A 25,337-nucleotide genomic window follows, 5' to 3' on the forward strand; every position below is an offset into this window, starting at 1 on the left:
AATCCACATGCGTGTCATTCAAGTAGATCAATTATTGATTCTGTAACTCTCCTTGGTGATGGGACATGTAATGGATCTCCAGGCCGCAGGTGGCGCAACTGAGCCGAATATATGAAATAAAACAAACGTTAAAAGAAGTCGCATGCACTTGAGCCTTCAACCTTTTGTAATATTAACTGTTTTAACAGTCTTTGAACGTGACCGTATTCTCTGGTAATTGTTTTGTTCTTATAGTTTAATGCATTTACTGAGAACACAAATATAGCCGCGAAATAAAGCTCCGGAATTCGGGAAGGAGGCGTGAACACAGTCCGTTGGAAATTCGGTCATGTTTGGGAGTCAAGTCGCTTCTTATCCATTGACCTAAAACCCTTCCAGGTGGACTCGAACCATTCACAGGTACGAAGCTTTCAGGTCAACTACTGCGCCATTTTACCGTAATTGCTCTACCTCCTGCGCAACAAAGTTCAAGCCTGTCCCGCGGTGCCACTTCCTAGCTTATCTTACCCGGGCTGTCACAGCAACAAAGCCTTCTAGCTAGTTCAAGGTCCACCTGCGTCACCTATCTGTAGCTCTGGATCTTTAAAGTCTACAGGAAGGGATGCGACATTACTGTTGAGTGTGGTCTGTTTTAACGGTGAGCTTTGACAGTAATTTAACAAGAGTCATGTCATGTAATCTGACAACTTGTCCTTGTTCTATTGTAGATCATTTATGTTCGATTACATGTTATTTGTTACTGTTTCTGACCAAATGTTTACTGTTATCAAGCGGTGATCATGCTAGCTAGATGGGTGTTGCTAGCTAGTCAGCTACATGTCCCCTTCTGTACTTGTTACCGGCTGTTATATATATATATATATATATATATGTAAGTAAGTAAGTCATTTTTATTTGTATAGCGCTTTTCCAGACCAGGGTCACAAAGCGCTTAAACAATCAACACAATATTCAATAAAGTATATACTTTAAAGATCAAGATAAAACTGATAACACAACAGGAGTTCCAGAGAATCAAGGAAAAAGCCTGAACAAATAAAAATGTTAAGATGTTTCTTGAAGGAGTCAGTACTGCTCACCAACAAGTGAATTGTTTTTAATGTAAAGTGTTCTTTGTCAACAGTGCCATGTCTGTGGTTTTCCCTCGTCCTACCAACAACGTTGTCCACGGCACGAAGGATAAGAGACTCATGGCAGAAGTTAAAGCGTCGCCTCTAAAGCACTTCGTCACAGCCAAGAAGAAGATCAACGGGATCTTCGAGCAGTTGGGGGTGTATATAAAGGAGAGTTCAGCCTTCCTGGAAGGTACTAACACCATTATTTCCATTCACATCTAGGGTAAATGCTTTTAGAATAGTTACGACAAGAAGAATAACAATTATTCTTTGTTTAAGAATGAACCACCAGTTTTAATGATGTATAGTATAATATGTGTATATAATGTAACTAACTACCTTGTCTTTCTATCTTTATCTCTGTAGACACTCATGGAAACGGGGAACTTGACCCAATCACCACGGAGGAGCAGGTCCAGGAGGTCCGGGGTTACCTTTCCAAAGTGGCAGGGATTGGAGAAGTGCTTTCTAGAAGACACATGAAAGTGGTTTTCTTTGGCAGGTATGGAATCAACACATTCTGTTTGATTGGTTTAAAAAAATTAAAAAATAACAAACTCATTTATATTTTATAAGGTAGAACATTAGCTTAAATGCTCAAAAATATATTTCACTTTCTACAGTCATTATTCAAGGGACAAGAGTGTAATCTATTTTAAAGTGAAACCTAAGAATGATCACTGTCCCCTAAAAGAATAATGCAAAGTAAAGAGGAGACTCTTGAGACTCTGAAAAATCATTGCATATTGTTGGATTTATGATTATAGTAAGGAGAAGAATTTAGCAATCACAGAGTCTCAGGTTTGTTACAAAAGGACTAAACTACTTTTGCTTTGTAAACACCAGGTCTTCCAAGTTTTTAGCTAAACACCTTTTCCAAAAGCTCAGGAACCATACATGTATTTAAAGAGATCTTGTTATAACATCACTTACTATACTTTATACTGTTGATGAATAGAATTGAGTTAAATATATATATTAGTTGTTGTCGATTTGTCAGCCGGGTATGTGTGTAAGCTTCTGCATGTATAGAATATTTGAGAGTGAGTGGCACATATGCAGGTTGTTGCAGTCTTCACTGTCTAATCTCTGGATTGGTCCTAAACTCTCTCTAAATGTTTGGCCGACAGAACTAGCAATGGAAAGAGCTCGGTTATCAACGCCATGCTGTGTGACAAAGTGCTGCCGTCTGGGATTGGACACACAACTAACTGCTTTCTGCGAGTGGAGGGCACCGATGGAAACGAGGCCTTCATCCTCACCGAGGGCTCTGACGAGAGGAAGAGCATCAAGGTCAGCTGACTCGCTAATGGTTGGAATGTTGGTGTGTTGTGTGCAGGCTAATGACTTTTGTGTGTGTTCATAGACCGTGAACCAGCTGGCCCATGCACTGCACCAGGATGAGGACTTGGATGCTGGTAGTTTAGTGTGTGTCATGTGGCCCAAAGCCAAATGTGCCCTGTTGAGGGACGACTTGGTCCTGGTGGACAGGTCAGGATCTATGAGATTAAAAACAAACCTAATGAAAATTCAGATGCTCATTAGAGCCCTTGTGTACTTTTGTCTACAGCCCAGGTATAGATGTGACCACAGAACTGGACAGCTGGATCGACAAGTTTTGCCTGGATGCTGATGTCTTCGTTCTTGTGGCCAACTCTGAGTCTACGCTCATGCAAACGGTGAGTAGCTAGAGTGAATACTATGTATCAAAGTCTTAAATAAATAATACAACAATCTTTCAGGAATCACACTCTTGTAGTCTCATACTCTGGTAGTATAGTATAACAACAACATCATTATTTCAGTCATTGAATCATTATTCAAAGTGTATCCATCCTTTATTACCTGTTACAGCTGAATACATACTACTGAGAGATTTATGTTTTTTCTTTTCTAGCTTTCTTTGGAAATTTAGAATGTTCTAATACTTGAATATACTAAATACATTCAAAAATTACATTAATCTGCCCTGTCTTTTTTTTATTGCGTTATAATTTTCATTTTTTTAAATTCTTGGCTGCCCTCCAAGTCTGTCTCTTGAGATGGACTCACTCAAATCTGCCATCTCTGTATTGAATGGGATTACAACTTAATGTCTTTCTTGACATCCGTCTTTTTACCAACCTCATCTTTCTTCAGATCAATGTTTCTATCAGCATGTTTATGAGGTTCAACTCATTTGAAAGCAAGTGTTGTGTGATGTCCGTGTGCAGGAGAAATCCTTCTTCCACAAAGTGAACGAACGCCTCTCCAGCCCCAATATTTTCATTCTCAACAACCGCTGGGATGCCTCTGCGTCTGAGCCGGAGTACATGGAGGAGGTCAGACCACATCAAAGATCATTTTTTGTAGTAAGAGGGAAGCTCGAGCGACTGACTTTGTGACTGTTTAATGTGGTAGGTGCGGAGACAACATACGGATAGATGCACCAACTTCCTGGTGGAGGAACTTGGTGTGGTCGACCGCGCACAAGCCAGCGACCGCGTCTTCTTCGTCTCGGCCAAAGAAGTCCTTCAGGCCCGGTCACAGAAAGCTCAGGGAATGCCTGAAGCAGGTTGGTTCAAGAATCACATTTTGTCTGAAATTAATTTCTGTTATTTTTCCATGTCTGTCATTGTTGGTTCCAACAAATCGTTTTTATGAACAGACTAACGATTCTATTTTGTACTTGTTTTTATTAACTATTTTAACATATAAAAAGACAATTCAATGTTTCAATATTTTTTCCCTACTTTTTTATGTGCATTTCTTTTTCCTTAGTTAAGGAAATTTAGAAAAATACATGCGTATGAGAGTTTATAATAAAATAAATTGTAGGTTATTTACATTTGTTATGAAACTCAATTTTTTTCTATTTGTTTTTTGGTTTTGTTCCTTCTTTCTATTGACTTGTTGGCCTACAGTCACGGCATATCATTTGGTCTTGTTTGCCTGATGTGTTTGTATAATAATATTTACAATGACTACTCAAATGTGTGTGTTTTTTATATTAATCAAGAGATGTGTCTCAGGTGGAGCTCTTGCAGAGGGATTTCAAGCAAGAATGTTTGAGTTCCAGAACTTCGAGAGGAGATTTGAGGTAGAGTGCCGATCTTGAATGTTTCATACACATGTTCTTCTGATAGGTCAGTAGATCAATAACTCTGTTTGCAGGAGTGCATCTCTCAGTCCGCCGTGAAGACCAAGTTTGAGCAGCACACGGTCAGAGCCAAGCAGATCTCTGAAACGTTGAAGAACATCATGGATTCTGTTCACGTGGCCTCACAAGAGCAGAGGTGATCTAGTCGAGCAGGGGGTCTGGAAGTCTATAGAGAATATGAGATTGACAAGATTGAATCATCCAAAAACACAAATAATCACATTTATTTATATCTATAACTTTCAATTACATTTACTGGCGTTAATGTGTTGAGAAATGAATTTATCAAATGAAATAATTTGAAAGGAGTTGACGTTTTGTTTTGCCCGTGGGTTCTCAGGCTCTATTGCATGACGACCAAAGAAGACCGCCAGGAGCGAGTGGAGTTCATTGACCAGCAGTTGCATCTGTTGACTGCAGACTGTAAGGCCAAGATCAAGAAGATCACAGAAGAGGTGGAGAAACAGGTGAGGAAAAAAATTGTGTCATCAGAGTTCGTCTTTTTTTAACAACAATCTCTTCATACATGCAGGTGTCGAATGCTTTGGCGGAGGAGATTAGGAAATTGAATTATCTTGTAGACGACTTCCACAAAGACTTCCATCCGTCGCCCGTGGTGCTCAAGGTCTACAAGAACGTGAGTAAAACTGCCATTTTATTGAAATCTGCTTTACCACGATCCACAACATCCTAAATGTGTGTCGAAACTATTTGTTGTGTGTACCCAAATAGCCTTCGCAAACCCAGTTCAGGATGTGTTCTGGAGATTTCCCATGATTGTAGTTGGATCAGAACATGGATAAACCCACACAGCACCTGTATTAGCTTGCAACGTTAGTATGTTCGTATGAGTGTTTAACGTCATAAAATGACAAGTAGATGTCAAACGTTATTTGTGAACATCATTCAAGGATAAACTTCTGCTCAATTAGATTTATATTGTGATGTATTAATTATTTTATCCAATATCTTTACCTCCAATACAATAGAGGTATAACATTGAAATTTATTTATTTAGTAATTGAGGCATCGCTGAAAGCAATGACCTCAATAGGACAGCAGGTGGCAGTAGGGTTCTGAATCTTTCGTGTGCATGCAGGTCCTTCTCACACTCTGAGATCCAGATGCTTATTCTGGGAAGAAATAAAAACAAAGTCTAATCATATGTTCATTAATACATGTATTTTAGTTACTTTCCAAAGAGAAGGTGTTAAAATAAATAATTTTGTAAAAGTTTTTTAAGGCATTTCTATGAATTCTTCTCATTTCATCATAATATGCAGGCCTGTCTTAAAATGAAGGAGTATTATATGTTGAATCTGTCATATGTTGTGTTTGTCATACTTTACAATGACTTGTATGACTGAAGTTGATTGTACACTGAATTATAGTTCCAATTTTGGTTTAAAAAAAAACATACATTTTTCTCCAAATGGTTCAGCCCTACAATCATGAAAGTGGTTCTTAAGCAGGCTTTGATAATGAAGGACAAAAGTGTTAATAACAATAACTGAATGTTTCTTTAGGAGCTGCACAAACACATAGAGGAGGGTCTGGGGAAGAACATGTCTGAGAGATGCTCGACGGCCATCACCAGTGCTCTCCAGGTCACACAGACCCAAATGATCGGTACATGAGCAGAACAAGTTGAAGCTCGACTTGAGCTGAGTCTGTCTTTCTTGTCCCTGCAGACGGTCTGAAGCCTCTGTTGCCCGATCCAGTACGAGAGCAGGTGGACAAACTGGCCACTCGCCGCTGCTTCACCCTCAGTTACGACCTGGCCTGTGACAGACTGTGCGGCGACTTCCAGGAGGACGTCAGCTTCCACTTCTCACTCGGCTGGACCATGTTGGTCAACAGATTTCTGGGAGCCAAGAACGCACGGCGAGCACTGATGGGCTACAACGATCAGGTAAGAAGAAGCTCTGTGAAGACGAGGAACCATCTTTTTTGTGCCATCGATGAGTCTTTAAAAATCTCAAAAAAATTAAAATCTGATTTGAATTTAAGAAGTTAAAATGTCTCCAAGTATCTTAAAAATGTATTTTCAAATTAAACGTTAAATTATTGTTGTTAAAAGATGGTAAATTCAAAAATAAGGAGCTTCAGAGAAAGTGATTAAACATGGGTTTGAAGTTTAAACTTAAGTCTTTTCAGGGATTTGTATTATAACTTGTATTGGTTGAAAGTATTTTCTTACTCATTTCTTACTTACTCATTTAATCGGTCTTAAATTGTATCCTTTTTTGTCTTAACATGTCTTTAAATTTCCTAAATATAAAACATGCAGAGACCATGTTGATAAAGTTCTGGTTCATGAAGAAAATGTTCATTGTTCAAAACATTAAGACCACCTTAAAACCATGGAGGCAGCAAGGATTAGACACCTGAGACTTAATTTACTTAAAGAAAGTCTTTCCTGCAGGTTTCCCGCTCCATGGCTCTTACACCCCTCAGCTCCAGTGCTCCCCCATTCCCACAGACCTCACTGACCCAAGAGGAATTGATGGTTTCCATGGCGACCGGATTGGCCTCCCTCACTTCGCGCACATCCATGGGAGTCCTGGTGGTCGGTGGCGTGGTGAGGACTCATTGAAACTGCTGCCTGTGTTTGTCCGAGGCTCTACAGTCTGATGCTGTGTGTGCAGATCTGGAAGGCGGTGGGCTGGCGCATGATTGCTCTGTCCGTGGGTCTCTATGGACTCCTGTACGTCTACGAGCGCGTCACCTGGACCACCAGAGCCAAAGAGAGAGCCTTCAAGAGACAGTTTGTGGACTATGCGAGCGAGAAGCTGCAGCTCATCGTCAGTTACACCGGCTCCAACTGTAGCCATCAAGTCCAGCAGTAAGTGTTCAAGATGTCAGGAGTCTTGATGAGCTTTGACGGATCGTTAGAAACCTTGATTTTTTTTGAAGTGCTCCTGGTTCATGACTTTCCTTCCATGTGCGTCAGGGAGCTGGCAGGTGTGTTTGCGCAGCTGTGCCAGCAAGTGGAAGTGACTCGACAGAATCTGGAAGACGAGATCACCGACATGAACAACAAGGTGGAGCTGCTGGACCGACTGCAGAGCAAGGCCAAGTTGTTGAGGTAAGGAACACACACACATGTAAACACATGCGTACATACATACATACATACAAGTGTTGTTTCTCGATCTCATGTTCCACCTGTTGACAGGAACAAGGCTGGCTGGCTGGACAGTGAACTCAACATGTTCACTCAACAGTATCTCCAGCAGAACAAGTGAAGGTTCCAGAGAGACTCTCCACACCTGCTCTATATACCAGATACCTGGCGTTAGCAATTCATAATCACCACTGTCCAATTTTTCGAGTCTCTAATCATGCAGAGCTAGTGTCTTTGGTGGAAGCTCATAAAATGAATCGTTGTTTTTGAGGCCTTTTAGTGTCGAAGTACTCCTGGGAACTGTGTGTGAGATCATTCGCAGCACATGAATCAGTCAACATGGCATTTGCACCCGCAACACAAAACATTTGAGTGAGTGGAGGTAAATTATTTGTTAGAACATTTTTAATTTCCTTCACACTTTTCATTTTACGTTGAGATACTTGAAAAGAAACGAGAAATAAGTTATTTATTTATTGAACAGTGTCTTTAGAATATAATCTGCCAGATTTGTCAAAAACACCTAAAGAAATGGCCTCTCTAAAAATAAACATTACGTCTCCCGCGTCGATATCATCTATTTATTCCTTCGCCACTGTCACGAAAATGTCCTCGTCAGAGAGTTCGCATTTGTGTTTGTGCGTCTCTGCAGCAAATGAGTTTAAGTGCAGATAACAGAACTGATGATGAGGCCCCTGAAAATGCCAAAAAAAGGCCTAAAAAATAAAAGAAAACGTGTAACGAGGGTGTAACGAGTACCTGAAGCCATATTGTTCAGTGAGATTTTTTTTTTTTTGACCATTAACTCTAACAACTTCCTGTTGAGGAGACTTGCACTTTATCTGCTGCACTTGTTTTTCTGCCTGTAATGAGCGACTGCAGTGACTTGTGTAGATTAGTTCACATGCTGTCAGTGCCCAATAAAAACATATACATGTCTGTTGTCTCTTCTGGTGTTTATCAGAGTAATGCTTGATTTTCTTTTTGTTATCAAATGGATTTGAATCACTCGTGTGGTTTTAAACTTATTATGAGTATTTAGTTAAAATAATTTCTGTAAGTGTGTATATTAGGTTAGATATTGATAGATACAAATTATTTACGTTTTTACAATATTAAACCGTGCAATATTATGAATAGAGGTCGATACATTTTTTTATTTTTTTATAAAACCGGACGATTAAGGCTCCTGAAGTCAAGGATCAACAGAAGAACAAGGAATGGGTTGCCAGATCCAGCACAAATGGCAATAAAACTTTTCCAACACAACAGAAAAACTGATACAAAACGCAGCTTTCATTGTACAAAAGAGTTCAAAATAAGTCAGTAAAAGTGAAGCTATTTTTTTCCAAACCAACATGTACAAATCGTTTTGTTGGGCAGAAACATAACCGATCTGGCAACATCGCTTCTACGAGGCAGCGTCATTGTCGCCGCAGGATACGCAGGTTGTTGTAAACCATAACTTTATTGATAACGACGATGTGTAATGATTTATTTTTATTTATTTTTTATTAACGATAACGTGTAAACGAAAACTATTTATAATGCAATCGTTATTCGCTAGATGTTTTGATAAATGAAACGTGAAAATGTTAACTTTAAAGATAACGACAATGTGTTAACGTTCATTTTACTAGGACTCAAAAGACCATCATAGTTGAATCGAAAGCTTGGTTGTTAAAAATAATATTGTGAATTTGTGTCCCTGCTCAACAGTAAAAAAAAACAAACTTTTTTTTATACATATATTTTCTAAATCTATTCTAACAACAAGTTACCGTAGATACTGTAATTAATAAAACCTAAATACAATTTTGTGTAAAATAACCTCTTAGAGAAGTAATAATATATAAGCAAGCAATTTCTCATAATTCTTTCGTAGGGAATTCATACATATAATTTAAAACCCATTAAATATATGTAAATATAATTCAGTACAAAATAAAAGTTAAACAACAAACAATTAATTAATAAATAAAAACATCTGTAAAATGACATGATAAAAAAAAAATACAAACAGGGGAAGTAAAAGTTTAAATCAAGGAAAAGGAATACTGAGGGAAAGTCAAGACTATCCAGAGACATGAATGGAGTCCAGAGCTCCTGAATAAGAGGGTGAGATTATGGCTCCGGGGAAGAGGAGGGGTGAAACAAGACGAGCAGTCAAGTAGAAGATTCACACAATCTTTTGTTGCTGGGGAAAGAAAATCTGCTAATAATCTGAATATCTGTCATCATAAGCTGATTGAAAGTGCAATCCTCTCTGAGACAGCTGGAGCGCAGGTACACCATGTTTCTGGGAATAATTACGGGATTTAAGGAGATGTTCGGCTTTGTGGGGTCTTTTGTTGTGCAAACCAAAGCACAAAAGCAGTCGGAGTCTGGCGGTGTCTTTATATCCACTGCACTGATACAGCTAAATATAGCAGGATTGGTTCATGAGTCTTCAGTGAGGAAAACATTTCCTTCTTATTTATCATTGATTCATTAATTTTTTTACCGCTTAATCCCTTATGGACGTCCCTGGGGGGCTGGAGCCTATCCTAGTTTCTTTCGGGCATGAGGCGAGGGACACCCTGGACAGGAAGCCAGTCAGTCGTACTGCAGTTCAAACTCAACGGGGTCACAAGATGGCTCACTCCGGACCTGGAAGCGAACCTTCCCCCCCTTCTTGATGAACTTAATATATATTCAAAGGGATTTGTGAACTCACATCTTGATTTAAGAAGGAAAAAAAAAGTTTTTTTGGGGATGCTTCTCAAGTTGTGATGTGTCTTCTTGATGTGTGTCTGAGACTCAAATAATATGTTGTGTATTTTGTGTAGGATTTGTCGAGCACAGCACAGTGAGTCCATCAAACCGGATCAAAGACTTCTGTCTTGGTTAAGCAACAGAGGTCAGTGAAGGTATCTCGCTCAATTAATGTGAATCTTTATCTTTTTTCTGTCTATTTGTGGTTAAAGCAAATTATAAAGGAAAAAAAGGACTTACGTAACTGCCCTGGTTGAAATATTGGCATATCATTACTTTAAAAATGCTGTTCTTGTTCGTCCTAAGATGTTTTTGGTGTGTTTTTGTTAATTTGCCTGTAAGCAGCACATTGGACCAAACTTCAGAACGCTGAGTTAGCCATTTTGTTTGCGGAGGTGGAAGACCCAGAACATAGCCAAGTGTCCTCCATGTTTCACAGCAGTTACACTTTCTCGTTCCGTCATAGCAGCGAAAAGATGAGAAATATCTCAAATCTGTATAAAAACCAGATTGAAAGAAAACACAGCAGACACAGGTGGTGTGAGAAGGTTCTTCAAACATCGTAATCGTGACACACTTGTAGACAAACCGACGATATCAAAGTGAAACATGTAAACTCTCGGCCGTGGCTCTAGTAGGCCTGGCCGGTCTCCACCTGCAGCAGGCCCAGGACGGCAGAGTGGTCCGCCAGCTTCATCCTGCGCTGACTCGACAGGTTTTTGGCCAAATAGTCCATCGCCGCTGAAGACAAGAAGAAGACAACGGCACGGGTTAGAAAAGACCGGACTGACTTCACTGCAGCATCATGTTGACCTTGAACCAGCTGCTAAAGCCAGGACTTGAAGGTTTATGTGGACCGTCCTTGTCTTCTGACGCTACGGTTTCATGCTATTAAGTAAAAAGATGGCATCGAAACTTTTATAGTACTCTTAGGTTCTAGTGAGCTGTGAGGAAGCATAAACTAGCAAGAGACAGTTGTGGAAATGCAGTCCTATAGTTCAGGAACAAAAACTTCAAATGAATGTGTACTTAATCAAAACGGAAACGTTAGAAAAAAACCCATTGATATTAGTGTCTAACACTCATTTTTGGAACTAGTGTGTACATCTTTAATGTGTAAAAGTCTGTTTTCTTTGGCCGGGTGTAAATGACAGTCTATCTGCAGCCAGCCTCAAGTGGACACTTGACGAACTGCACTTCAGCAGTGACTTCACTCTTTAAAACCCGATGTTGCCTCTTGACTCAGACGCTACACTTTCATGCTATTAAGTAAAAAATGCTGGGACATTTTGAAGTGCGTTCAAGAAGTTGACCTCTGTTAGCAACTAGCTAAGCTAGCAGCTATAACATTTAGTTCACATTATAGTTGGAAAAATTGTAAGAGTTATCTATTGTGTGTTTCATGTTGGAATGTCTGTGTCTATGATCTGTTTATTATGTTTAATTGGAAACGAGACAACTTGAAAATGGTAAAACTTAAAGGTAAAATATGTTGAAATAAACAATATTAGTATCATTTTCTAATAAATACCAGATTAATTATTACTGTAAAAAGTCTTTTAGCTTTTTTTCCCGTTCTTGTAAACAACAAAGGATTCATAGTCAAAATAACGTTGACACAAACTGATCCTTCAATTAATAGTTTTGATCATTAAATATCCAGCAGCTCTACAGCCCATAATAAATAGACACATTGACCTGTGCAGTGCAAATCAGACAGAAACAGCTGGTATTAGCGAGGATTGGGGGGGGGGGGGCTGCAGGTGTCAGTCACGATGCCTGCAGGTGTGCCACACAGAAAAGAAGGTGTCACTCGGCGCTGATGGCCGGGAGAAAGCGGTGCACCTATGGGTGGGCCGGTCTGCCCGTCACCCTGACAACTGGAGGGGGGGCTGTGTGTGTGTTTGACACCGGTTTAAGTGAAGCCCTTTCAAGCTGTTTTTCCCTGTCATCCAGATTTACACCTTAAATCCCAGTCGTCGCAGTGACTCCTCCGATGAAGAGTGATTTGATAACTCGCACACGTATGAAGACACACAGTCTTACGTGACAGTTTTATTTTAATCTGTCAGGATGTTTCCTGCAGCAGAAACAAGAGAGGATTGAAGGAAGACGAGTGGAGGGGCCACAGTAGAGCGCCAGCCGTTTCAATGTAGAAACCTGTGGGAGGTACGAAGTACAACTACCTTGATATAGTACTTCCTTGTAGCACTTAACTGTAGTTAATAAGTGGGAAATTAAATATCCTTGGGCCACATTATATACTGTTACTGTTGGGGCCATCAATAGCCAAAACAGAGGAGTAAAGTTTTAAAATATAACTTAAAAAAACCAAACAAGACAGAAAAATAGTACCTAAGGAACAACAAAAAACATTGAAAAACATAAATTAATAATAAAACACGCTAACTATGCCAATGAAAACTTTCATTAGAAAAAAAAAAGGTTTAAATGACTTTTTTAGCTAAATATGATCTCGATGAAAGATCAGAAGAAAGAAGAAACTGAATGAACTTCTGGGATGAGAGTGGAACATCTTCATAGAACATTACACAGTCCACTTGACTCACTTTCAAACCACTTGGATAACCAAAACCTGGATGATGGAGAACCTTCAAGGACAGATATGATCTCAACATTCATTCAAATTATTTTGAGGGGCCATGAATAGTCCCCCAAAGGACAAAGGAAAAAAAAGGAAAAAGTCCTAAAGAAAGACGTTAAGCAAGTTGTATTTAGAATCAACTCAGTAATATAAATAAATACAAATAAAACAATGATAATGATAATTATTACTTTAGCAAGGACTATCAGAAACATTTTGTACGTTCTGATCTTAAGTCTATGTTGTCATCCTTCCTGTGTATAAGAAGAACTTAACGTAACAATTGCATTTTTAAATGTCTATCACTAATATGAATGTTAACATTTGTGGGATTTTATATCAAACTTATGTGTATTTGTCTCTCGCACCTGATTCGTCACTGCACCCGCTGGTCATTTCTTCATGATTTGTTAATAATATTTTATTCTTGTAAACATAGACTTGTGGTGAAGTCACTCACTCTGTCCATACTGGCTGTACTGGAAGCTGCCGGTCATGGCCGGGTCCATGCTGCAGCAGCTGCTGCTGTGTGTGGAGGGACAGTAGGTCTGAGGTGCCGGGAGTCGCTCCACCGTCTTGTACGTGGCATCGGCCGAGCGCTGACCGCAGCAGGTGGACAGGATGTTGGGCGGGCTGGTCTCCAGGGCGCTGCCGAGCGGCGAGATGGTGAAGTCGTGGCCCAGTTGCGAGGACACGCCGGCGGGGTTACTGAGGATGCTCACCTGTGCAGCAGAGGAACGACCTTTAAACCAAAACTCTTACAATTGACCGTTAGATCCAGTCGTGTGACTCCTGGCAGAAGTCTGGGCAACAACATCGTCACTCTGGAGTTGAGAGCTGGATTTTACACACTGTTACTTTAAAACCTGCTGTCACAGACATCAAAGGAGCCGTTACTCTTCTCTTACCTTAACCCTAATCTAAAATCCCTGAACCCTTTAAGTTGTAGCAAAAATGTGTGACTGACACGCACACACAATAATCATTTAAATAAGTGTGTTCATCCTTCTTGATTTGTTGACACGCGTGCCTGAGCCAAAGGGCTTAATTCTGCACATTTTAATAGAAGCAGAGAGTGATATTGATATTCACCTTCACTCAGAGGTTTAAGAGGAGAGGGGGGTTGTAGGCAAGGGTTTTCAACAGCTCTCTGCTTCTTTGAAAATGTTAGTCAAACAAATGTTGTTTTAAAAATACCTTTACATTGTTTTGCTGCTTTACAAGAAACACACTGTTACTAAGCACTGGACATGACACGACCACGAAATACTTTCAATCTTTAATTGTTCGCATACGATCCACTTCTGTTTCATCACCAGCCTACATAGCTCAATTGCTTATTTGTTTTTAAAGCCATCATTGGTCAGACTGTCACTTATCAAACGATTTAATCATATTAAAACACCCCTAATGTTTATAAACATTTGGCTGCACTGGTGCTTGATTCTGTTTTTCTGTTGCTTATTTGTGACTTATCTTATTTCAATCTTTTATTAAGTACTGACAACACAAAAAAATCCGATGTTGTGTTTACAACGCTGACAATAAAAGTCTCTGATTCTGAATAAATGGTCACAAGTTGACATTACTTATCACTATTGAATGTCTTAGTGAGTCTCACATATTTCAAAGTAGGCGAGTTTGGCTAATCAAATTGAAAAAAAAGTTGTTGTTTTTTTACAAAAACCTTTAATTTAAAAAGGGGTGGAAAGAACAGTCACTATTTAAGATGCATATCGAAGTGAATGCATGGTGGGATACTGAACAGGACTGATTTTGGATGTAAAATGTTTGAAAATTTGAAGGAGACATTGATTTTAAAGACTATTTTTGAAAGCAGAAAAATAAAAATAAGCATACATTTCTAAGCCCGAAGAGAAATGGAATTATTAGGTATTGAAACTCACTTTAGAAGCAGCAAAGTTTGCGTCGTAACATAATTCAAACACATCAAAACATACCAAAGATAAACATTTACTAGAACGATTTATCTTATATTACCCTTGAGTTTATCACATGGGTAAATATTTAAGTGGTTTAATGATGATAAACGACCTTACTTGAGGAAGGAATAGTCAAACTAATGAAGGTATTCGCTTTATGTATGTGTAGATTTTTTATTTTCATACAATTTCACTTGATAAAAAAAGCTGGGTAATGCATCATAAATAAGTGTGTTTTTAACATTTTTACAGCATTTTAATAAAGTGAAGTTGTAATGAATCAAAGGGAAATAAGAACTTGACAAATTAAATATCTTTCTTTTTCTTGTTTTTTTTAAAGAGCAAGTATAATTTAAGTTGGTATCATTAACTACAATTTCAAAAGAGACATAACCAATTTTTTTGTAATCAAAGATTTGTACTCAAATGAAGATTAAATTCAAATGAAATGTAATTTCGCTGCTCAATGTTGGCAGGATTGATACAGAGTTACGTCTGATGAAAAGCCTCCAATGTTGGAAATAAAGCGTACAAAACACACTTCATTCAGAAAAGCATATTTACACAGAAATAAACATCCCAAACTTCTAAATGATGGAGGATAAGACAGAATAAGTGTCTTTAGTCGGGGGGAGAGAAGGGATGTCGCTCTCCTCTCACTGTCGTGCTGGTGTGTTTTTGCCAGCTCTGGTAAATAATTCTACATATGAGGGGGAGCACATACGAGAGGAGGAGGCCTCCGTTCGCCTGCCGCCTTATCTCAGGCCGACAGTTGTCAGGGAAAAAAGCCGAGGCCTGAGTTAGCGAGTCAGACAGAGTCAGACAGGCAGGCAGGCCCGAGGATATGGATCAAAGAGAACCAAAGCAGCTCTGATCCCCGACACTGAATCTCACCAACACACACATGCACACACACATCTACACACACACAAGCCAAACCAATCAAAACAGACTAAACATTTCTCTCACAACAAACAGTGGAGGAAATGCAAGAGCAGTTGCAGAATTGTAAGTAATGTTTCAATGGTAAGAGTCTTTAGTTCCATAGTAGAAAAAAAAATAAAACAAATAAATAAAATAAATAAATTAGAAACAATATTAGCAAAGCAGCTTTCTTTCACTCACTTCCCATCCTCTGCTTGGGTTGGTCAAGTTAAAATTAGCCTCCAATTATTCCTCAGCAGCAGAGATGAGAAATTCTCTACTTTGCAAATTAGATTTAGCTCGCCCGTGTCCCTGGAATTTTAATGTGGGAGCTGAGGAAATTCCCCCTTCAGTATGTGATGAACCAAGTCCACGACAGCCATCCCATAATGAAAAAGTTCACACACAATTTCATTAAAATTCTCACAGGCTGCCAACCGTCTCCCTCATCGTAGAATGAGGGAGCTTCAAAAGAATTACAGTCATGAGTGGATTTGAAACTGACCCGACACAAACCTGCGCTTCCTTCTGGAGGTTGGAAATCACAGGGGATTTCAATTTGCTCCGAAAGGACCAAGAGGGCTTACTCCGGTAAATGTAGCAGTGCAGCTACACATGAGGAGTCAGCCGGAGTTCATTCATTGGTTTATTATCACTAGTGTACTGAAATAAATGACCTAAAATGTGTTCCCAAATGTTGGATTATTCACTTGACCAACCATGTGGCTCCTCCGTACAATAGACAGAATAAGTGCAGCAATTTTAACCCACTTTTCCTTCACAGTGATAACAGTACTTTTAAGCTGAATTATTAACACTTATCATAAATGCTGGTGAATCATAATGTTCTACTTCCTCCCTTGTCTCTACCAAATTCTTTAGAATTAAATATAAGGGGTGAGGACTAGATAAAGGCAGAGTTCATGCTGTCATAATTTGAAAGTGTGATTCAGTGTCGTTGATTTAAACATGGTGTGTAATTCAGTCATTAATTCAAGTGGAAGACGTGAAGGTTTACCTGCGGTGAGAGGCTGCTGCTGACCGCTGGGACGTAGCTGTTCGGCGCCGAGGACGTCATGAAAGAATCGGAGTAGCCGGAGAAGCCGTGGCGACTCGAGAGGCTGTAGGTGGAACTGCTGGCGATGCTGGAGACGCCATTTTGATGAACGGTTGACGGAGGTAGAAGTTGCGGGCGGTGGACTGAACCACAAGTGTCCAAAGCAGTGTTGGTGTAGTTGGACTCGGGAAGTTGGTATGAAGAGGTGGGTAGGCCCGGGGGAGGATATCCGTTCGGCAAGAGGTGATTGAAAGCTGCTAACTGACTGGCACCTGCTTGTTTTCTCCACCGCGCCCTTCGATTACTGAACCAAACCTGAGGAGATACGAGGAGACAGGATTAGGAAACGACCACAGTTGAATTTTAAGATGCATTGTATACAACAAACAGGTTGAAGAAAGTCAAAAAGGATTCTTAAAGGACTTTGATTCTTAAAGATGGGATCTGTGGTAAAATGTTGGTATGAATGTTAAGGTGTTAGAACAAGCAAGAGGTGTAGAAATAACGATTAACCTGCCCTACATTTTTAATCATCAGACTTTTGTAATTGACGGTAGTACAAAAACTTGACGCATAACAATTTTTCTAAGGACACAAAAATTGACGACGACAACTAATCAATATTTGTATTAAAACTAAACGTTTCAGTCTCACTGGAGAAGGTCATCATTGAGATTCAGTTTTGAGAAAAAATTAAATAAAAGAGCTTTAACAAAACACATTGCAAACATCACTACCTTTTCTAATTCTTCTCATAGCTTCTCCAAAAACCTAATACATGTCCAAGAGTCAATAACTCATACACGAACGACGGCAAAACTACCTGCACTCGAGCTTCTGTGAGTTTGGTTCTCTGGGCCAGTTCCTCCCTGGTGTAGATATCTGGATAATGAGTTCTTTCAAAAGCCTTTTCTAGCTCCTCCAGTTGTTCTGTGGTGAATGTCGTTCGACTCCGGCGCTGCTTTCTTTTCAGTGGCAAGTCGGGCTCCAGCTCCACATCTGATGATTCTTCCAGGCGACTGCCTTTACAGCAAAAGAAGCACGTTTTTTACAAAATGATACACATAATAAAACCAGACAGAGGATAGCCTATTAATAGTATACTTCACAACTTCTCAACTAGTCTGGCTTCAGGAACCTCCCCTCATGACAAGCCGTCACCCAAATCAAGATCAAAACCTTTATTTATTTCAATATATGTAAAGATAAATCAGGGTTGAACATGAAATGTGATCAATTAAGAATGATTAGCTTATAAGAAGGTTTATAGAAACTTAAGGAAGGATGTCTGGTCGAGTAGGTTTTACTTGATAAAGTGATTTTTGGTTCAAAATTCTTCATGGTAAACAAGGTTTTCTCTATTAGTCTATTGGTCTGCAGTGCTGTCTCAGTGAAGGTAAAACTGTTTATTATCCTAAATTCAGAATTACTGCTTTACAGAGTCTAACCTTTTTTTTTTTAATGCATTTTTTGCCCGCTGTCGTTTCAATCTACCAGTTCGCTGCTTTCTTTATATATGGAGCAATAATCATAATAAAAATGTCCAAACTATTAGGGTATTATTTATTTATTAATAAGATATTATTACAAGAGACTTTAGTTCAGCTTTTGCAGCAGTACATTTGAAAGGAGGAACATCAACAGCACCACATAAGTGCAAATGATATTAGTAAACTAAACTAACTAACTCATATTTTGTGCAATTAATGTTCCTTCTATAATTTGATTAGGACCTGAGCACTAAACCGACCATGGCGCTGTCTAAACCACTCCTAGTATTGCAGACAGAGTGATTTCAAGACATATAAAGTCACGTATAAGTAAAAGCAAAATGGCCTAAAGCACCTGCAGTGGAAAAAGCTGAAGATTTATGGGATTATGGAGCAGCGGCTGGAGGAGTCTTGTAGAGAATATCTCCTTTATATCCTGAGATGCACAATTTTAATCCGCAGCAAGTTATTTTCTATTTGTGTCTAAAATGAGATATGGAGAAATAGAACATCTTTAAGTGTCACCATGCAGGACAGGGGTCTCAGCGACAGCGGGAAACAATTGAGGTCGGAGCGGCTGGACGGTATCGCTTTCTAAAAGGCCCTTCAGTGTCCTTGGGGGGCTTTAGAAAAAAGATGGAATCTATTTGCGCCCCAAACTCCCAATGCAGCTGGATTAAGGATTAAGTGGCAAAGGTGGGCGGAAGGGAGGAGAGGAAACTGTGTCTTAGTTTAACCACTTTAGTTACTCTACACTCTTAGCATGGCTAAAGGGGTCATTTGACATTTGCCAGTTTGTAAAAATTCTATAAAAATGGTCTCTTAGTAGTTAGAGGTTAGTTCACATCAAGTATCTTTAAAATATGATAATTTATTAAGGTTATTATCTTTATATAAAGTGATGGTCCTTGTTTATTTCAAAAATGATTCTTTAATGCAACAATTCACTGATTTTCTGGCTAAAAATGTAGGAAAGCATCAATAGCTTTTATTAGACACCCTTAAGTCAATGAATAAGAAAAGGCCAAACATTCTTTCCTTTATTGCAGCACAAATTGTCACTATGTAAAAGCAAGCGTGAATGTAGAAAAAGAGCAGAGCTAAGGTTGAGCAAGACAAACAGAGGTAACGTGCAGCAGGGCAGCACAATGGCAGACCCCTGAGGATGGACGAGAATGAAGTTTGACAGCGTACTGGATCTGGAGGGTCTCCTCCTCAGAGATTATGTAAATGAGGCAGATGCTTGGGTTCGATAGAGAGCGGCTCAACACATCTCTGATTTTTGAGATAGGTGTGTGTGTGTGAGAGAGAAACACACAGGGAGAGAGGGCCATGTTATTGTTGTTCATATGAACATTTGAAGAAACACAACCAAATCAACTGTATATAATCATTCTAAGGGTACTATGCAGTATTTCTCTTTATGCGTGCTTCAATTGTAGATGCCATGTTGGAGAGTAAAAAGAGAGTTACTGGGTTGTTCTCATGAACACTCAAATTTGGGGGACACACCTCAATGGAAGACTATTGCTTGCAAAGGAAATTGATTGTCAACCAAATTAATGTTAAGCATAAGAGAAACAGCAAATGATAAAATACATTTTTTTATGTTTGATTTGACCAGTTAGTTTCTTCCATTCATATTCCATTAGATTGATTTAAAAAATACTAGCTAATAAAGGGCCTAACATAATTCAAATGTTTTATTTATTTCCTTGGTTTTCTAATATATGAAAAGGTTTTTTGTTACTTTTTACTTCTCATTTTGTTATTTGTCAAAAAAGTGTTAATTTCTCTAAATTCATTCATTTATTGTCTACCCCTTTATCCCGGGGTCGGGGTCGCAGGGAGACTGGAGCCTATCCCAGTATCATAGGGCGAGAGCCAGGGGACACCCTGGACAGGTTTAACCAATTCATTATAAGTCTTTAATATCATTCCATTATTTAATCTTTAATGGAAGTATAATAAAAGTTATTGTTTACTTGAAGGTATATTGACTGAGTCAAGAATAAGTCATTCGATAGTTGGTGGATCAATTATTTAGAAATAGATTTTAATCCGCTAATAATTACATTTATTTGGTCATAAAAAAACATGTTTTTTCTTTTATTTACCACGCATTTACTTGGCTGCTCACTGTTTATATAATGTGGTACCAGGTATTTGATCTATTATTAATTAATGTTATTTAGAAAATACATTAAAAATAGATCAACTTAATGTTTGGTCAGCTTTTTATTATTTTTAATTGCTTTACTTCGGTTTTTATACTCATGACATCTTTTGTTACAAAATATTAATGATAAATGAATTTGGGATTCATTTTTTATTATTTTTATTCATTGTTATTAATTGATTTCTTGATTTATTCGCTGCAAATATTACACATTAAGCTAAATAAAATGTGTATGTGTATTATGTGTTGTAAGATTATACAACTTATTCAATGTTAAAACATTAATATTTTATTTAGTGATTTGCATATTTATTTTCCCATACGTCTTGTTACTAAGAAATCCTGCCAAAGACTTTTGATGATTTTGAATGTGTGCGTGTGATTGTGCAAGTATGCAATGGTTTAAGTGAAGTCCCTCTTGCTTCAGAGTTTACTTAAGGAGCGCCCCTGCTCCATTGTCGTGTTTCCCGTGGGGGTCGGAAGACAACATTCTTGTCAAAATCCATTGAGGGAGGATTATGTGGCGGCTACTGAATGAAGCCACTTTCTCATATCTCACCTTTATGGCGATTTATTTGAATAAGAGACGCTGAAAGGTCGACGATGATGAACTGAAGAGAGACTTTTTTAGTGTCAGGAAAGAAGTGTTTGGTTTTGTCACATTTGTGGGTACTTTTATTCACGTGACTTAATGCCTTCCTTGCATTTGTCATTGTTTAAAGGATGAAAAGGTGTTTTATTTTTTAAGTAGTTATGGAAACAGAAACACATATATGTGAATACTTTCTGCACTAGCAAGTTGTCTTGAATTAGCATGTATATATATATATATATATTTAAATATACCTTTTTCATATAAATTACCATTTTATCCAGTTGTCAGCTCCAAAATAATATTTTTTGCAATATTATGTAGCATGATCTAGGCATACATCCTCTACTCTATGGAATTTGTACTTTGATGGTGAAAATGTGGAAAAAAAGAGAAAAAAAGACTTAACCGTATAAGAAAATATTTCTGAATATGGGAACAGGTAATTGAAATTGACAAGCATATCACAGATCTGTCAGAGCGCCTTTAAAGCTGCATCAGTGGGGTTCTGGGGTGCACCCCTCCGAACGCCCCCTCCCTTCCCGTTACATAAAGAACTAAGTCGCTTTCAGGGTCTGTTGGGAAAAGGGCTTAAATGTACGACGACAAAACGCTCACTTAGGTCCAATTTGTCATGAATCCGACAGTACCTTTGTCAGCCAGTATCCCGTCGATGCTGTGTTTGGTCCTTTTCTCCTCCTCTTCATCTTTTTTATCCTCGTCTTTCCCAAACCGAGCTCGCAGCACCCGGCTGATGGAGCTCACTGTGAACCACAGAGGGAAATACTTTATTTTTTTAAAACCTCTCTTTATTGTTACAATAACTGATTAATGTTCTATAATTTAGACTCATAATCAGAAATTGTATTGCCAGTGTTGCAAATGCATGTATTCCATTATTATACTTAACCTTTATCTGTGGAAGTATTTAGATTTTCTTAAGGAACTTTCTGTATTTTTTTAGATTAGAATCATCATCTCTAACTTCGTGCATCAGTATTAAAATGTTTTTAAAAATAAAGTCGATGCATTAATATTTTTAAATCTAAATCATACAAGAGAACCTCGGAAATGGAGGCCTCTAATCTAAAATTCATAGACTAATAATAATTATTATTATTAAATCTTCACCATGAAGAAAAAAAAACATTACGTATTAAGGAAGCGCTTGTATTTTCGTTTAATCAGTAGTGTTTACGTCTCTTACGATTGACGTCATGCAAACGTTACCTGTTGGCCTTATTGGTTGTATTATTATTATTATTATTATTATTATTATTACTGCGTCTATTCAATTTCAGACATGGCTGTTTCTCGACTAAACCAAATTAACTAGATTTTATCCACAACAGAACTCGGTATTGCAGATAAAGCCTTATTTACTTTTCTCTAAATAAATAGTGTTGTTGCTAACAGTTAGCATCGCTAGAACGGAGATGACTCAGCAAAGTAAAATTTTTTTTAATTAATTATCTGTATACTGATAATAAATATTAATTATCTGTATACTGATAATAAATATTAATTTCCTGTACAAGGAACTTAAATTAAAGTTAGTAGTTATTAAACATGTCTTACCGGTCAGGTCCTCACCTGAAGGTACCGAGCTTCTGTCACACAGTCCGTCCTTCAGTAACTTGTCTCGGATCTCCCAGCTGAAGATGCCAGGGTTGTCCCTCTTGAAGTCCTCGATCCTTCTCTCCACCTCCTCTGAAGCCACCTGCTGCAGTTCACTTAAGTTAAGTTAAGTTAACTTCACTCTCCCAACCATCTTCCTCCTCACTTTAGGCTTGCTGCCTCCGATGGCGCCGGGCCGGATGGAACCGGTCTCCTGGTAGCGGCACAGGATCTTGGACACGCAGCCGTGGGAGACCCGCAGCTGGCGGGAGATGACGCAGGGTCGGATCCCGTGGTGGGCCATCTCCACGATCTTGTGGCGGATGTGGTTGGGAAGTGGTCGTCCGTTGATAAACACTCCACCGAGCTGGTTGACGCGACCCTGGCCCAGAGGCGTCGACACTGAACACGGTAAATTATACATCAATATTATGCGTTTTATAGGAATAAAACATTTTATTTCGAGTTCTATATTTTTTATATTCTATGTCGAATAATAAAATACGCCAAATTAAGAGAGAAATAGAAGAAATAAATAGAATAATTAATCATGTTATAATAATACTGAGCCGTGGTTACAATAATATTCAATTGTTTCGCATCTTAACTGCAGCACAGAAGCCCATCAGATTTAATAAACTCATTTCCATTGCTGACTGAAAATTCTAAATTTTAATTCCATTTATTAGTAAGTAAGTAAGTAATTTTTATTTGTTAGAACGTATTTTCCATGTTAAAATAGAGAACTTAAAATCTGGTTAACCACGAACAATGGTAATAATTAACATCCACAAAGATGTAATGTGGAAATTCTTCCAGATACACAGTTATAAAAACATTAATGTAAAACTGAATCTATATAGAAATGTTTTTACAGAATACACCAAATTTAAATATATTTACTTTTTCCCCTGACAGATAACACATGGCATACATAAAATGGTAATAATTATTGAAATCATATCAATATATTTCATATAAATATCGTAAATATTTTAAAAAACGATCCAACTCACCCTCCAGGGGGAATCCAGTTTGGACAGGGTTGTGTCCAAGGCCTCTGTTCATTGTTTTAAAAGAAGATAGCAAGTAAAATAAATAAATAAATATGAAGGGAAAAAACACAAAAATATATTTTTTAAAGGCTCCACTTTGTGTCAAAGAGAACGGTTTAAAAAAAACAGCGTGACGCACCCCCTAACAAATCCGAACCCCCTCATGAACTGGGGACAAGTCACCGTGCTGAAGACACATCCCACTAAATCTCTGCAGCCAATTGGAAGAAAACACACACACATGGTGGGTATACATTTTTTTTACAATCTTATATATATAAACACACAGGAAATTCATATATTTTTGAATTGAGCAAAAATGCCCCAAAACATACACACATGTAAATTTGCAATCACACGCACAGTCTGAAGACATCAATGATTTATTTTTCCAAGCCCTGTGCGTAAGATTTGATTTTAGAAGCAACTGGATTTTTGTATATTAAATACATTGTTATCTTTTTCTCTCTTACGTTTTTGTCTTAACATTTTTTTGCAATCCTTTATTTGTTCTCCTTTGCTTAGCTCTGCGGTGAGATAGTGATTGTCAAATAATTAGGACTAGCATGAAGTGTTATTTGATGAAACAAAGTGAAGGGAAAAAATTAAACGTGAAAGGTTAGAAATGTTTTACACCTATTAAAAACACATTTATAGTGGTCAACTAAGAGATACGTTTTTTTATTTTTATTAACACAAATCTCATCGACCCATTAGAAATGAATTATCATCACAGCAATATACATCAAAGAGTTCCATATATTGTGGCCTACTTTACAAATGGCCACTTTGTTGTGTATTTATATTCATATTGAATGAAAAAGTATGTTTAAAAAATCGTTAAAATGTGTCTGTAGCGGCATGCCAAAATGTTTTATTATCATACATAATAAAAACTGCATAATTCGACGGTGTAATTTAGATGCTCTGATTGCACTGCTTTGCAAAGAAAATGAGTCTTCTGACTTCCACCATTGAGGTGAGATACCTCTGTGACTCGTAAAAGCTTTAATTTGTGTTGGTCATATAAGATTCATCATTGCCTCTGTCCAGCTGAGTTTTCAGATGTATCATTACATTTTGACCAGATCAGGTGTTTTTGTTTAAGTAAGTTTAGTTTTTCAAAATGACATGTTCAAAATTAGTTTTCTCAAGCAGGAGGCTGGATACAGTGATACAGTGAGAAGTTGTGTCATTATGAGAAACTCAATCATTGCTCATCCACATCAAGAGAATCCTTTTAAGAACACCTTTTAAGAATGCCTGTCTTGGACAGAAAGACTGTAAGATGTCTCCATGTAACCATGATATTTGCTGATATTATTGTGATTCGCACGAAAGAAAGCAGGATGTGGAGAAGAAGCTGGAGAGGAATCAAAGCCAGTCGAAGCGCGAAAGATTACATTTGTGCATGAGAGGCAGTAGTGGGTAGCACTGGTGGGCCTACCTTGAATAAATTACTCCCTGGGCAACGTCGCCTCCGCGCACCCCCATTGCACCTCCCCAACACCAGTTTGCTAAGACACATTTTTTAAAAATATATATAATATATAATATAATATATATAATATAATAACACACCCTGGTCTAGAAAGGCACTTTACAAATACTATTACTTACTTATTTACTTTAATATACATGTACCCTTATGTACTAACTCGTCGTTCAAACGTGTAGTCTTACCATGTCTTTATAACGTGTAGTCCTGACATAACATTCTAACGTGTAGTCCTGACATAA

General features: G+C 38.2%; 2 protein-coding genes across 3 annotated transcripts; one reads left to right on the forward strand and one right to left on the reverse strand.

The window, feature by feature from the left end:
• Positions 1 to 136: 136 nt before the first annotated feature.
• mfn2 (mitofusin 2) lies at positions 137 to 8,320 on the forward strand. Its single transcript, XM_087787473.1, has 18 exons — positions 137 to 399; positions 1,124 to 1,305; positions 1,482 to 1,617; positions 2,246 to 2,408; positions 2,482 to 2,606; positions 2,686 to 2,794; positions 3,329 to 3,436; positions 3,516 to 3,669; positions 4,127 to 4,194; positions 4,269 to 4,390; positions 4,595 to 4,721; positions 4,787 to 4,891; positions 5,781 to 5,883; positions 5,946 to 6,166; positions 6,680 to 6,835; positions 6,903 to 7,099; positions 7,208 to 7,342; positions 7,433 to 8,320. The coding sequence occupies exons 2-18, from the start codon at positions 1,128 to 1,130 to the stop codon at positions 7,500 to 7,502; spliced, it is 2,277 nt and encodes a 758-aa protein (XP_087643599.1). The 5' UTR covers positions 137 to 399; positions 1,124 to 1,127; the 3' UTR covers positions 7,503 to 8,320.
• A 2,386-nt stretch (positions 8,321 to 10,706) lies between these two features.
• Positions 10,707 to 23,632, reverse strand: LOC148084408 (paired box protein Pax-7-like). 2 transcript variants are annotated; one of them, XM_087787476.1, is made up of 8 exons: positions 23,559 to 23,632; positions 22,709 to 22,944; positions 22,519 to 22,648; positions 21,576 to 21,689; positions 17,488 to 17,687; positions 16,626 to 16,979; positions 13,201 to 13,462; positions 10,707 to 10,876 (listed from the first exon to the last, which is right to left on the reverse strand). In XM_087787476.1, exons 1-8 carry the CDS (start codon positions 23,608 to 23,610, stop codon positions 10,767 to 10,769), a joined length of 1,458 nt encoding a protein of 485 aa, XP_087643602.1. In that variant the 5' UTR covers positions 23,611 to 23,632; the 3' UTR covers positions 10,707 to 10,766. The 2 variants fall into 2 exon arrangements, with proteins under 2 accessions (XP_087643602.1, XP_087643601.1); XM_087787475.1 differs by having other exon boundaries at positions 22,504 to 22,648.
• Positions 23,633 to 25,337: the final 1,705 nt, after the last annotated feature.

The sequence above is a fragment of the Callionymus lyra genome, chromosome 3 (assembly GCF_982586985.1).
Source record: "Callionymus lyra chromosome 3, fCalLyr1.hap1.1, whole genome shotgun sequence".
Lineage (NCBI taxonomy): Eukaryota > Metazoa > Chordata > Actinopteri > Syngnathiformes > Callionymidae > Callionymus > Callionymus lyra.

Excerpts from the sequence above, each read along its gene's own strand:
- mfn2 (XM_087787473.1), top strand. The coding sequence starts at position 1,128 with ATGTCTGTGGTTTTCCCTCGTCCTACCAACAACGTTGTCCACGGCACG. Across the intron at positions 3,670-4,126 it reads TCAGGGAATGCCTGAAGCAG|GTGGAGCTCTTGCAGAGGGA; the intron begins GTTGGTTCAAGA and ends GATGTGTCTCAG. Across the intron at positions 4,892-5,780 it reads TGCTCAAGGTCTACAAGAAC|GAGCTGCACAAACACATAGA; the intron begins GTGAGTAAAACT and ends ATGTTTCTTTAG.
- LOC148084408 (XM_087787475.1), bottom strand. The coding sequence starts at position 23,610 with ATGAACAGAGGCCTTGGACACAACCCTGTCCAAACTGGATTCCCCCTG. Across the intron at positions 21,690-22,503 it reads TTCAGGTGAGGACCTGACCG|TGAGCTCCATCAGCCGGGTG; the intron begins GTAAGACATGTT and ends TGTGGTTCACAG. Across the intron at positions 16,980-17,487 it reads TCACAGAAGCTCGAGTGCAG|GTTTGGTTCAGTAATCGAAG; the intron begins GTAGTTTTGCCG and ends GTATCTCCTCAG.